This window comes from Patagioenas fasciata, chromosome 9, assembly GCF_037038585.1.
Source record: "Patagioenas fasciata isolate bPatFas1 chromosome 9, bPatFas1.hap1, whole genome shotgun sequence".
Lineage (NCBI taxonomy): Eukaryota > Metazoa > Chordata > Aves > Columbiformes > Columbidae > Patagioenas > Patagioenas fasciata.
The window spans coordinates 30,583,493-30,597,392 of record NC_092528.1 but is presented as its reverse complement, the minus strand read 5'-3'; the positions used below and the strand labels follow the sequence as shown (position 1 = coordinate 30,597,392).

General features: G+C 49.3%; 1 protein-coding gene across 3 annotated transcripts in view; it reads left to right on the top strand.

The window, feature by feature from the left end:
• KCNAB1 (potassium voltage-gated channel subfamily A regulatory beta subunit 1) overlaps positions 1-13,900 on the top strand; it is a 63,750-nt gene that overhangs the window by 35,135 nt on the left and 14,715 nt on the right. For all 3 annotated transcript variants that reach the window (XM_071812783.1, XM_065844891.2, XM_065844893.2), the window contains exons 2-5: positions 6,019-6,062; positions 11,202-11,239; positions 12,640-12,719; positions 13,491-13,535. In XM_071812783.1, the coding sequence (XP_071668884.1) occupies positions 6,019-6,062; positions 11,202-11,239; positions 12,640-12,719; positions 13,491-13,535 (207 nt within the window). The remainder of the gene's footprint in view (positions 1-6,018; positions 6,063-11,201; positions 11,240-12,639; positions 12,720-13,490; positions 13,536-13,900) is intronic.

Genomic DNA, 13,900 nt, shown 5'->3' with positions numbered 1-13,900 from the left:
GCGATTTATTATTGTGCAATTTATTATTCCTCAGTGAGATGAGCCTGGCTGCTGTGTGTGGAAACAGGAAAACAAACCAACCCGCACCACTGGGCCATTGTGGCTTTGTCCTTTGTGCCCCTTTTCATGCCCAGCCTGAGCCCCCGTGTGCCCATCTCTGCAAGCTCCGGGGAGCTTGCGACACCCCAGCCTCTCACAAGTTCTGAGTTTGTTTTTATAGAGCTATTCCACACAGTTAACACTTGTATAATGCTGTTATATGCAGGTTTGTTGACAAAGAATGAATTTTTAGGTAATCTTTAGTGCTCCTGGGGCACCACTGCTGTGGGGTGGTTAGGGAGGTTGCATGGTAGCTCCAATAAGGCTTTTAATGGAAAAACTTACAAACAGGTGAAAACTTTCCAAGTGGCTTGTAAGTCTTCTCCATCAGCACAGGGGCTATTTCGGGCTTGCAGGTAGCCAGCAATGCTGTAGGATGGTAATCCCATCAAATATCTTTCCCGAGAAGGAGTTAAATGGGTTTAAAGTTGCTGCGCAGTCAATTTATTCTCACTGCTAATTCATCTCAACTGTAAATCTTGGGTTATTGTCTTGTTAACCAAAATTCACATTTCGGACGCAATCTAATCTTTCTATATGGACACATTATAAGGAAAAAATCCCCTGGGAATGCATTTCACGCTCCTTTTTTCCTGACACTCTTGAAAAGCTGTTTGCTTTTTTCCCTGCATTTTTGTATTGGGCTTTATCCCAGGTGCCTCTTGTTGCCCTCATCACCCTTCTGTATTTCTGTGGAATGCGTTATTCCTCTCTTTTCCCTTTGTGTCACTTCTTGACTTGTTGATGCTGAACCAAAGAGCTTTGCAAGTCAAAAGTTGCCACCTTGGCCTTTCTCGCGGATGATGAACCCTGGCTCCTCAAACATAAGGTCAGCGGCTCTTACCCCTTGGTCAAAACAGACACATTGCTCTCTGTTGAGCATTTTCCTTGGGTTTGCTCACAGCTGAGTGACTAACAAGCAAAATGCCTTTTTTCTTTCTTTCTTTTCTTTGTTTTCTCCCCAGTTTTGGGGAACCGAAGGCTTTTGCAGCCCTGAGCGTGTCCTGGGGCTGGATCCAGGCTGCTCTCCACATCCCTGCCCTGACTGGTGTCATCCCCAGCTCACTTACCTGCTTGTTTCTAGCAAAATAATTAATTCGGACTTACTCAGCGTTGCAGCTGGGTCCAGAATCAAATCATCTTTTCTAAGTATAATTTTCCCCATGCTTAAAAACTGTGTGTTGGGTTTTGGTTGTGTTTTCTCTCCCCTTTTACAAATGAGCAGCTGTGGTGGGACGCAGGGAGCTGCGCGTGGTCCCCAGCCGGGGCTGGAGCTGCATAAAGGGTGGCGTGTCTGCTGGAAGCGAGGGAGATGGGAATGGGAATTGGTCGCTGAAGCAAATCTGAGAGCGTTTCATGCCCTCGAGCACAGGGCCCCGATAAGCACAGCCCAGGCAGCGGCTCCAGGCTTTGCCGGCTGGGAAGAGGCGCGAACAGCCAAGCAGGGATTCTCTGGGTCTCTGTGCAGATGATGCACCTTGAATCCTGGGGTCACTTGGGCCAGGGGAGGTTTAGGTTGGGTATTAGGAAACATTTCTTCCCCAAAGGGCTGTTGGGCATTGGAACAGGCTGCCCAGGGCAGTGCTGGAGTCACCATCCCTGGAGGGTTGGACAGACAGAAATGAGGTTCTCAGGGACATGGGGCAGTGATGGGGTGGGATAATGGTTGGACTCGATGATCTTGAGGGTCTCTTCCAACTGAAATGATTCCTTGATTCTATGACACCAGCTCAGCTGGGGACCTGCCTGCCAGACCACCGGGTAAAAACCCAAGTTCTTCCCAGGTGAAATCCTTGCAATGCTGGGACTGCAGCTCTGAGCGTGAGGATGATGGAGGAGCCTGCAGGAGCAGGTGCAGGGTGTGTGCAACTCTCCGCTGGCAACACGGAAGTGAGAACTTCATTTTTGTGGTGAGGATCTGCCAAGTGGCAGAGGGGTTGGAAACCAGCCCTGCAGCCTTGCTGCCCTTTTGGGTCCCAGTGCTCCAATGGCTCCGTACCACCGGGAAGGTGCCGTTCCCAGCCAACTGTGGGCCTCTGGCCTGGTGGGATTTGGCTAACGCCTCCTTTCAGCCTTTTTCCTCCCGGGAATGTCCATTTGCACACGGTGAGCAGTTGTTTGGTGTTGGATGGTGTTTAGCAGCAGCTGCCGGGATGGGGATGCTGCCGTGGATGGCGGCATCTTGCAGTGGTTCCCCCTCCATCGTTGCCCATCAAACCCAGCCGAGAACCTGTGTCTCCTCGGGAATGAATGCATTCTCTGCTCGGAAAAGCCTAGTCAAGGGAAATGTCGTCCCTCCCCACGCGCTGTTTTGGTACCTTAGTGTATTTTTAACAACACCCCGGAGTTGCAAGCTGTGTTTTCAATGAATCAGACATCCATCTCCCGCGCTCGTTAGCCCAGCGCAATCTGGCGAAGCTGCCGGTGCTGCGGGAGGGTTGTGTTCGCTCAAACTCCCGGCTGTGCGAGCTGGGAAAACGTCACCTTTGGTTTACACCAGGGAAGAACAGCGATCTTAAACCAGCATATAAGACTGGGCTCTTTGGGGTTGTCCCCTTGCTGTCCCCTGCCCTGTTTGGGCACTGGGACAGGGCAGTACCTGCTCCATGGAGAAGGGAACTGGAAAAGAAAAAAGTAATTAAATTTAAAATGCATCATTCTTAGTGCTAGAAAGAGCAGAAACAGTGTGGTGTGGCCCCTTCACAAAATAAATTAATGCCCTATAGGCTCTTAAAGTGTTGAGTGTGGCGATAAATGTTCTTTATTGAAGGTTTTAGTGACCTGGGTGCTTTCGGCCAGGTTTGCACAGCTCGTGCCATGGGAGCCGGGCAGTGATTTGTGGGGAGCGGTGCAATTGCTCCAGTGCTGCAAAGGGCAAGGGAAGCTGAGCATCAGTGAGAGAAGCGAGATATCTGTGCTGATGAGAGAGGGGAAAAAGCGTATGAAGGCTGATTTGCCATCATCTGCTTCTAGGTTAGGCAAAGTGATCCTGAGGGAGGGGAGGTTCCTGCAATGTCCTTTTGAATGGCTACTTCATCCCTCAGGGTCACCGACTCCCCACTTGAAAAGCTGTTTGTTTTCTCTCAAAAGAGTGGTTGAATAACACCAGCATCAGAGCCAGGGTTTGCTTCCCTTGCCATCCCAGTCACTATCTGGGATGGTCCCAGTGGTTTGCTGGGGACTGAGCTGGTTAATTGTCTTGGGTATGGAATTAGTGCAGCGGAAGCACAAAGAGCTTTTACTACCCAGTTACTTAGAAACTGAACATTGACATTTTTTTTTACTTGGCAGTTTTGTGGCTTCTGGGCATGTGTGTTTGTGTGTGCATACAATACTTCTGTGCATATAATACTTCTGTGCATACAACTGGAAGTTGTAAAACTGATGTTAATGTGTATATATATTTGCTTGGGGGGGGGTGTTTATTATTGTTTTTATTATTTGTTTTGGGGAAGAGGAGAACCAGCTCTGAAGAACTCTTGCTCTTCCATACAAATGACCCCTCTGCCCTAGGAGCAATAACCAAACCTGGAGCTTTGTGCATTTTAGCAGCATGGGGTCCACGCTGGGATGAATGAGCCCACGCGGGTCGAGTTTTCAGCTGGTTTTGTGGTTCTGTGTGTTGGTGCGACAGGTTTGCTTTCACGCTGCCCACCTGTTAATTAGCAATGAGTTAATTAGAGTTGAGTGAGGTGCTCATGGAGGGTTGGAAGTGATGGGGCAGCCGGGGCTGTGACCCGGCGATGCTCTCCGGGCTGGATTGAGCAGCTCGTTTTGCAAGAAGGATCTTGTACCACCACGACTTGGCATTTTCAGTGTTGGCTCTTGACTATAGACATCAATTTTTCCAAGTACCCAGGTCACATGTGCACTGAAGTAAATGGCAAAGGCTGCTTTGGACATTCAAACATTTCTGTCCGTATTCCGCAGTGGAGCAGAGTCTGCAAAGCGCTGGTTATTGCTCTCTGGAGGGAATCCTGGCTGTGTGGGGGTGCTTTACCCCCCAAATCCCCAGAGGGACGAGCCCTGATGTGGCTTTGTGGCACCAGGGGGGCAGAGGAGCTGTGGGAAAGGAGGACAGGACAGACAGATTGACCCTGCTGCTGGGGGACTGGTGTACCCTGTAACTGCATGCAGACACCAGAGGGTCTCACTCACACTGTGCATGCATCTACATATGCATATATATAAATAAAAGGGATGTATACGCATATATATGTATATAAAAAGAGTGTGTGTATCTCTGTATATTTATGTCTGCAGAGAGAGCGATGCAGCTCCATGGCCAAGCTGTGCCTGTGCAGAGCCAGACTTTGAAAGGCTCAGTGAGAAACAGGACTTAAAAAAACCCACGAACTCTTCTACAAAATAAATGTAAACTGTTTGGAAATGCAGATCAGCACTTGAGTTCTCCGGCGAGCATTATGCAGTGGGTGGGATGTCTGCAGAAGTGATGTGAAAATGGCAATTTTGTGAGGCCGGGCTTCTCTTTCCTGGTAGAATTGTTGCAGTTCTGGAGCATGCGGGTGTTTGCCTTTTAACTTGCTGAGGGTTCTGCTTTGCGCTGGTGAGCAGGGGGAGCTGGGCGTCATTTGTGCTGTTCTGTGCATGGATGAGGTTTGTTACACAGGGATCCGGCTGTGCTTTAACTCAAAAAGAAGAGAAAATCAGGTCAGTTCCTGCCCCAACCGTGCTGTGATCTCAGGGGCTGATGGTGCTGCAAGTGCAGCTGCGGCATTTCAAACGGCTACTAGAGGACAAATTTCCCCAAAATTTTAAATTCCCATCAGTGAAGGTGAATTTTGGGTAGTGCAGAGGATGCCCTGGGTGGGGGTGGTACCTGCCCTGGGGGGTGGTACCTGCCCCGAGCACTGGCTGTGCCCCCGGTATCCGAAGATGCCTCTGATTGCTCATCCATGCGGGAAATTGGACCATATGAGCAAATACTCAAAATGGCCACAAAATGGAGCGTGTGAAAAGAGAAAGAGCTGAAAGAGCAGGCATGACCTGCGCTGATGCCGGGTGTTCTGTCCAAACCCTTTCACTATGGGTGAGAGGGACTTTTAAATTTGACTTTAAATAATTCATTGGGAATAGCAAAAAGTGCAGTGATTGTTCTCACTAAAAGATCAATAAATGGTCCCCAAATTAGACCTTGATCTGGCAAAAACATTGCAGCGATCCAGAAAGGTTAAAGCAGGAGGGTGTAATTAAAAGGATGTTTTGCACTGCAGTGATGGGTTTAATGTATGGAACATTTCATGGCCTTGGGGCTGATCATCTTGCCTGCTGGCTGGGGATGTGGGAGAAGGGCGATGACTTTATTGCTGTGATGCTGAAGAGCAGCTGGGGTGAGGGATCAAGGTGCTTCCTCCCCTTGGGCTGGGAGATCTGGGGTGTTTTGTTTGGGGGACATCTGGGGTGTTTTGGGGGAAATCCAGGGTGTTTTGTTTGTGGGGAATCCAGGAGCTCGGGAGTCCCAGCAGGGACCAGACTGGGGCTCTGCTGTGATGGAGGTGAATGTTCTGACAAATGCGAGGGTCAATAAACCAAATATAAAGCTGAATAAGGTGAATACATTAATTGGTGTTGCTACAATGAACACTGATCCATGTTGACAAGCAAAGGAAGTTCTTCACGGGACCCCAAATCACATCAGGTGTGTGTTCCACCTGAGTGTACCTGGGTTTATTCCCAGCCCCATCAGGGCTTGTCCCACAGCCCGGTGAGGCCAAGGAGGGGCACGGAGCATCCTGACTTCTCCAAACCGTGAGCTGCATCCCTGCCGAGGGCAGTCTGCCCCGTTCCAGCAGAAAACGGGGTGATTTGCACAAAAACAGGGTCTTGCCTTCTCTGGTTGCTGGTTTCCCATTGAGTTATGTCCCTTGAGGGCTTAACAATGTTTTCTTTTCTTTCTAGAAACCTTGGGAAATCCGGACTGAGAGTCTCGTGCCTTGGGCTGGGTGAGTAATGGTCGTGGGTGCTCTTTTATTTCTGTAAAAAAAGGCGTATTTCGCAGAGCACGGTCCTGCGGAGATGGCTCCCAGCAGAAGCCCTGTTGTGAACTCACATCAGCTCTCTGCATTAACCAGGGCGCTTGGCCATGGCGTGGGGTGATGCTTTCCAGCCATAGCGCTCGAGTGGAACTGTATGAGGATTTATTTCATACGAATTCTTCTAAAACAACCTGATCCCCACGAGGGAGAGTCCACAGAGACCATGTCTGTGATGTCTGTGAATGTCCCCAAGAGCCTGAACTGTCAGAGCTCCAGCCTCAGGGGACACAATCTGCCTGGGCTACGGGCGGAATTTTATCTTGTCCAGTACGTGTACTTTGTTATTCCTGTTCCATACAGATTCAAAAACTAAAGAGCATCTTATCAATATTTTATCTTATCAATATTTTATCCGAAAGAGCATCTATAAGCACTGCGGCACATCTATACAGGTCCTGCGCCGATGCTGCAGCTCCTGCAGACATCGGTGCGATGCTGCCAGGCAGAGCGTGTGCGATTGAACGAGCCGCTCCTGATGGCTTTACTCATGCGAGTAATTTCTCTGATGGCAGTTGAACTGCTTATATGAAGAATGCTTAAAATTGTGTGTGTGTGTATACATATATATGCATATATATATATGTGTGTGTTAAATAAACCCAGACTCTGGCTGCGCTGGGGACCCCTCCAGCTCCCCGCTCGCTGCCGGTTGTGCTCACGAGGCAGGTGCCCCAGGGTTAGTTTGTATTTTTCCAACACGCTTTGAGATTTGATTTTAAAATAGAGTGAAATGTGAAAGTCACCCTGTATCACAAGTCATATAAATAAGGCCTATTCTGCCAAGAAGAGCTCTTCTGGTTAAAATAGATCCAGGCTTTGAAAGGAGTTGTCTTCTCTGGCAGAGCTTTTATTTATCATCCTTGGAGTTCACCAAGAGCTAATGTTGTGGTGGTGGAGAAAAGCGATGAGAAGGAAGCAGCAGCAGGGAAAAAAAAAAACAAAACCCAAAACATTTTGCAGTGCTTTTCTTTAATTTCAAGCATGTGGAACTGCAGCAGCATCTAAATATACTGAGGCTTTGTGAGCGCAGCTGCAGGGGAGAAGCGGGGGCTGAGGATGGAGTGAGGGCTGGGGCAGAGCTGCTGGGCATCAATTCAGAACTGGGTATCTCTGCATGTACCAGAAGTGATGGGCCCCACAGCCCTCGGGGTGTGCAGGAATTGGGGAGAGGAGCACTGGAAAGCCTGGAATTCAGTTGCCACCTTCTCTTGATGTGCAGGTGTTTCTCCTCATCCTCCTGCCGCAGATCCATCAGGTCTCTGCTTTGAGCGCTGGCTCCTCTGGCTTTGCTAAATAGCTTCTCCTTCTCGGTTCCTTAAAAGATGAATGCATTTCCCTAAACTCTCTGCAGGATGAAAATCTAATTTAAGGTTTACTAAAGTTTCTGAAGGCTCAGCAATCTTCCAAAATCTCGGCGAGGTGGGAGTGTGTTTCATCCTCTAGCATGAAAAAGTGGACGCAGACGCACAGCAGGACAGAGATCAGAGGCTGGCGGTGCTAAGGCAATATGCACACTTTCATTAAGCCCTGCTTCTCCCAGCTCACACTCTAATTACTTCATTTGGTGGGTGCTGCTTGCAGTGTGGAGCCCGCACGTGAGGGTGGATGCATTAGCAGTGTGTTTCACAAATCACAAATAGAGATATTGGGGAAGGGTTGTGCCGGTGGCTGAGCGTTGCTCCTGGGCTGCTGAACCTCCCTCTGCTCCAACTGCTGCCGGACCTGGGTCCTGCGGCATCCCAGAGCTAAACCCAGCTCCAGGCAAGGCTTAAAGTGAATGACCTTCCCAGTCTAACCCTGAATAGACATGGGCTGGCATGAGGCTGTTTCTGTGTTGCTGGTTCTGAAATACGACTGCGATGCAGTGGGAAAAAATAACAGCATGTTTTTCTTGTAGTTAAATCAGAGCAAATTCTGCCTGTAGAGGCTGCCTGTGGTGTGGTGTTTTTTTAAATTTAATTTTATTTAATTTTACGAAGCGTTGAGACAGCCTGCAACAAGGTGATTAACCCCCGCTCCCAGGAAATGAGCAGCAGGGTGAAAACAGCCGTCCCAAAATCCAATTCCATGGACAAAACCTGAGAACAGACCTTCCAAAAGGTTGGGAAATATCTTAAGCCAGGCTGGATGGGGCTCTGAGCAACCTGAGCTGGTGAAGATGTCCCTGCTCATGGCAGGGGTGGCACTGGATGAGCTCTGAAGGTCCCTTCAACTCAAATTATTCCTAATTTCCAATCTCAACCTGCACTGGTGGGATACCCCGTGCTGGCAATCGGGTACAAAAATAGATGTTTTCTGCCATTGCTTCTCAGCCACTTTGCTTTGGGGGAAAAGCTTTTGTAAACCCAGCACATCAGAGCAACCCAACCCTGAAGGTTTGCTGGGCCGGTGGCGGAGGCTCCAGCCCCATGTGCCGGGTCTCCACGTGGCATCATCCTCGCCAGGAGCAAACCAGGGTGAAAAGTGGCTTGGCAGGAGGCGAAGCTTTGGCTTTCACCCAGGAGTTCTTCTCTTTTATCCTGCAGAGGTGACACATCTGCCGGCAGTGACGTTATTGAGCGGTGGATTTTGCAAATGGCAAAGAACGCAGCGATAATCACACCTTGCCAGGCTCTGGGCTGGGTGGGGTGGAAATGGAGCCAAATCTGGGTTTAATATAGAAATCCCTCTGGGGAAGGTGAGGATTTCCAGCTGGGAAACTGCTTCCCAGTGTGAGGGCACAGCAAGAGGGGCAGGAGGTCTGTTTGCCGCTGCCGTGGGGATGCATTTATGAACAGCTAATTGGGATAGACCAGAGAGAGATGGTGGCTTGGTAAGGGAAAAAGTAATGGTTTAAAAATATATACATTTATTTCTCTAGTGTATTTTTCTTCCAAAATACTCCTGCTGGCTGAGGTTGTGAATCATCCTCGGTTGTCTGAAATGCCAACTGTGCCTTGCGCTTGCTGGAGTGGTTTTGTGTGTGTGTCTTTGTGTTTGGTTTTTGAAGCGAAGTTGAGCAGTGGGTGCTGTGCTGCAGCCCTGGCTGCTTTGGGTGTGGGGGCCACATGATAAAGGGGTGGGAAAAAGCCCTTCAAACAAAAAAACCTCAGCCAGACCACCCCAAGGATCCCCCAGCACTGTGTCCCTTGTTGTTTGGGGGTCCCAGGTCCCTCGGGTCCCCCTGTTGGGGTCTGGGAGCAGAAGCAGATCCAGGGCAAGTATACCCAATAGTGCACACAGTTACTGCTTGTATTTAAAGAGATTGAGGGACCTGTGTGCATTCTTAAGCCAAAAAAATCACTTGGGGATAAATAGCCTCTGGATGTTTTCAATAGAAACGCATTTTAATGTATGCCTGTAAAAATAACACTTCTGAAGATTTAGCATGGAAATGGAGCTTCGTTTGGATTTTTTTAATATGCAGAAAGAAACTTAATGATAAACTGAAACTTATTTTCATGTTAATCTTTATTGTGCAGGACCAGAGTGTTTTCCTGCCAGGATAAGTCCCTTCCCCGGGGTCTGTAACCAGCACGGTGCTGGGGGGTGGTCCGGGACTGGTGGGGGCTGCTGTTGCTGGGTTATTGCCCTCATAGAGATACAAAATGAGTGAGAAATATGTGTTCTTTGCTCTTTTTTTATTCGGGAAGCATTAGCCGTGGTACACATTTCTGATCAGCGAAAACTTGGCTTTCGAGAGCTCGGGCTATTCTGCAGGAGATGGAGAGTTTCAGTATCAACACGCAGTGAACACTCATCTTCAAAAATAACTTTATTTATACTCAAAGAAACCTGATGTATAAAAAAGCTCTGATTAACCTTTATTTGAGGGAAAGGGAGCGAGATTCTCCTGACGGAGCCGACTCCTCTTGTTGTGTTTTTACGCAGGGACTGATCAAAGCATCTGGAGTTTTAGCAGCGGGAACGTTCTTCCCTTTCTGACTCCTGCTCCAGGTTCATCTCCCACCCTCGCTGTGAGCAACGAGCTGCCGATACATTTTTAATGAAGAAGTGGGAGCACTCATGTATCTATTGCACCAGGCGCTTTTTCCCTTTAGCAGCATCAGAGCCCAGATCCCTGGTACAGGATCTTCCCTCCATCTTGACCAAATTGCATCCAATTTTCCGACTTGGGGCTGAATCCCTCTGTGTCCCTATGGACACCCATTAAACGAGTAACGAGTAATGTTGTATGTAGCTGGCACGTAGGTCTTGAGAAGCGTGGGGAACGTTGTGCTGGAGATCAAAGCGACGTCGTGACGAGGTGAAGGCGCCGGCGTTGTCACAGCCTCCTCTGCTGTGTCACAGCATCGCTTTCCAGGGTGTTCTGCAAGGTCAGATAAGTCAGGCAGGAGCAACTTCTGCCACAGTGATCTATATGTATAGATTGGGAATACCCAGTTAAATCCACACATTATTCCCACCACAGGATATTATGGTTTTTTTCCTTTTCAAGCAGTGGTCATAAAGCAATAACGCTCCAAATTTCTCCGAATAATAGACCAGAGTCTGCAACTGAGTCTAAACTGCCTCTACTACTTAGGCCAGCTCATGGTGTGCTGCTCATCGGATGTGCCGGTGGTGGACGTTGCTTAATGTAAAAGTTCCAGGGGAAAAGTCACTTTGAAGGGGTTTTAAATACTGTGTGTCAATGGAAATACTCCTGATTTTTGTTCTCATACTTTGACTGGTATGATGCTAAATGCCGAAGCAGGAGCTTAGCAAGAGTTCCATTCCCTAAATGATGTGTTTTGGCAGCATCACAAATTTTTTCCTATTTAACAAATTGAAGTTTGGGAAACAAACTCAGTTTTGCAAAGAGCTTCATGTTTAAATAGAACTGTATATTTTGGCAGCACGGAATATTACTAGTGCTTCCCTGGGCCAATTCCCAGGTCTGCACACCCGTCCCAGCCCCATGTCCCCCCCAGGGGGGACGCAGCAACATCTGAGCCAATTAACTCCATTTTAAACCCATTTTATCTCAAGGAGCCTGGATTTTGGTGGAGTGAATTTTTGTTGGCGAAAACCTTTTGTAGTAACAGATGATTGTGTTCTTTCTAGGGACATGGGTGACTTTTGGAGGCCAAATCTCAGATGAGGTAAGTAGTGCTTGGTGCAAGTATAACGCACAAAGTAAGAACCAATATGAGATATTTTTAAATGAAACCATGGCTACCGAAATCAGAGGAGCCGTTTTCTGTATGAGGAAATGGCAGCGAGATAGTACACAAAGCAGAAAAAAGTTGGCATTGCAGCTCCAAAAAACCTTAATGAATCTGGCATTTCCAGAGATCAGCTTCAACAGAAACCCATTTATCCCTTAACGCCATCTTCTTTTCCATCCTCACCATTGGCAGTGGCACCGTTCCTGGTGCAGAAATTGGTAATTAGTTTTGCGTTGTGCATGTAATTGGCAACAGTCATAAATACAGGCAGGGGCTCGGCTTGCAAGGAGCTGCCTGAACAAATGAAGGTGAGCTTGGGTTTCCTACGCGCTCTTGTCCGTACTGGATGGCTCTTAATCTCAGTTAATGATCCTCTGGAGTGTTGGGCAGCATGTGGGTTTCCCCCCATCCCAAGTAGGGATGCTGGTTGTCTAAAGGAGAGCATCCTCCCCCTAGTACACGACAGAAACCCCAAAATAACTTTTGCAGGAAGAAAAACAGCCCAGGAGTCTGAACTCAAGGGATTTTTCCTTTTCAAGTCACTTGATCTTTGGTATTTCTTCTGCTGATGGCGGATCACTGTGTTCATTCCCATTTCTTGGCGCTGCAGGGTGAGGCGAGACACGACCCGTTTCAGTTCAAAATTTGCTCCTTGGCTCTCTTGCCCTCCTTGTTTAGAATCAATCAGTGCAAAGTGTTCAGGGATGGAAAAAACGGACTGAAACACGTCCCACCCGAGTGCGGTGGCTGTGGACACCTGTCCCCCCCGGGTACCTGTCCCCCCCGGGTACCTGTCCCCCCTGGGTATCTGTCCGCCTCGTGTACCTGTCCCCCCTGGGTACCTGTCCCCCGACCAGGCTGCACATCCCTCTGGGTGCAGAGTCCCCCAGGGACTCCTGGTGGGGATCACACGAAACGACCTTCAGCTGTTTAAATGCCCTGTGAAATACACTGGAGAGCTGCAGGACAGCCTGGCAGGTAGCAAAAAGAAAATTAAACTCTTACCATGGGTATATCCTTTCTGTATTAAATTCCACAGATTTGCAGAGTATCTTCTATAACCCTATTAAATTCTTGGCTGCTTTCCTATTAGAAAACCCAGGACTTTCCTATGAGATTAATCCCTGCCAGGATGAGTCAAGGGGAAGCTGATGTAAATCTGTGTCTTGGTGCTTCTCGGGCCAGTGCTGGCAAAGGGTCCTCACCCCCGGGCAGGGGATGCTCAGCCCCTCTGAAGCCCCTTTGCTGCATCTTCAGGAGCTTTTGCCTGTGCAGGATGAGCTGCTGGGGATGGGGACTGTCACCCCTCATGTGTCTGTCCTTGCTTCCCCAAGGTGGCTGAGCAGCTGATGACAATTGCCTACGAGAGCGGCGTCAACCTCTTCGACACAGCCGAGGTGTACGCGGCCGGCAAGTGAGTGCTGGGGTCCCCTTGCCTGCGCCGTCATCCGTGTGTCGCTGCTATGGATGGGGCTCTGGTGGTGCTGGGGAATTTCCCTTCTCCCTGAGGCGGCACAGAAAAACCTTTGGGTTTGGAGCACTCTTAATACAAAATAATTTAAAAAATTAAAACAACCCCCCGTTCACCCAGTGGAAGCCTGAAATGCGTCACTTGTGCCACTTGCCATTGGCACAGGGAGAAAAATGTCCTGAATAAATGAAAAGTCGTTGTGTATCTTAGTGGTGATGGATGGGCTGTGGCAGTGACAGCTCCCGGCACGGGAACCGCTCTGCTGCAGCTGAGCTAATGCTCTTAGTGTCACTGCTGGACTGGGGAAAATATATCCATCCATAATGTGTTTGACTTTGGCTGAGTTATACAGCTTTGTATTTAGTGTAGAAGGTGAACTGGGACATCGTATCCCTGCTGTGGGGACAAAGTGACTCTGCCGCCCCAGAGCATGCTCAAGCAGACATAGGGCAGGGGGTCAGGACTGTTTGCAGTGTGATGGGTGGACAAGATGCTTCGTGTGGATGGAGGGCACCGTCCCCTGGGACTGGGCTGTCTGGCCACCCTGTCCCAGCTGGTGCTGGGTCACTGTCACCCTTGGAAGGGAGGGCAGAGCTGAGAACGGTGCTGCAGGCTGGTGTCACCCAGGGGAGCTGGCGCAAATGGCAGCTGCAATGGCAAACCTGACACCCAGCACCATCCTGTCCCCTCACACGGGCTCTCTCTCTTTGGCAGGGCTGAGGTGATCCTGGGAAACATCCTGAAGAAGAAGGGCTGGAGGTACGGTACTGCCCCCCAAACCAGCGGCACCCCGGGGAAATGAGAATCCTCCTGGTTTGTCACACTGGGGGATGCTGGAGCGGGAGCTGGTGGGTGCGAGGGCCACGCACGGAGCAGCCAGACCTTTCACGGGCCAAATAAAAACGCTCTCCTCTTTATTTGGGGAGCACACACCAGCCTGTGGTGCTGCCCCGGCTCCTGTGTGAGGCCGTCATTGCCATGCACAGCAGTCAGCGCCGCTCCGGAGCAGACTCATCATCTTCCCCGTGCACGGTGCTTTGAGGGAGATGATTTGCGTGTCGGTGTCCTTATCTGTGTGCGTGAGACCGAGCATTAACAATGCAAAGCTGTGATGGGCCTTCATC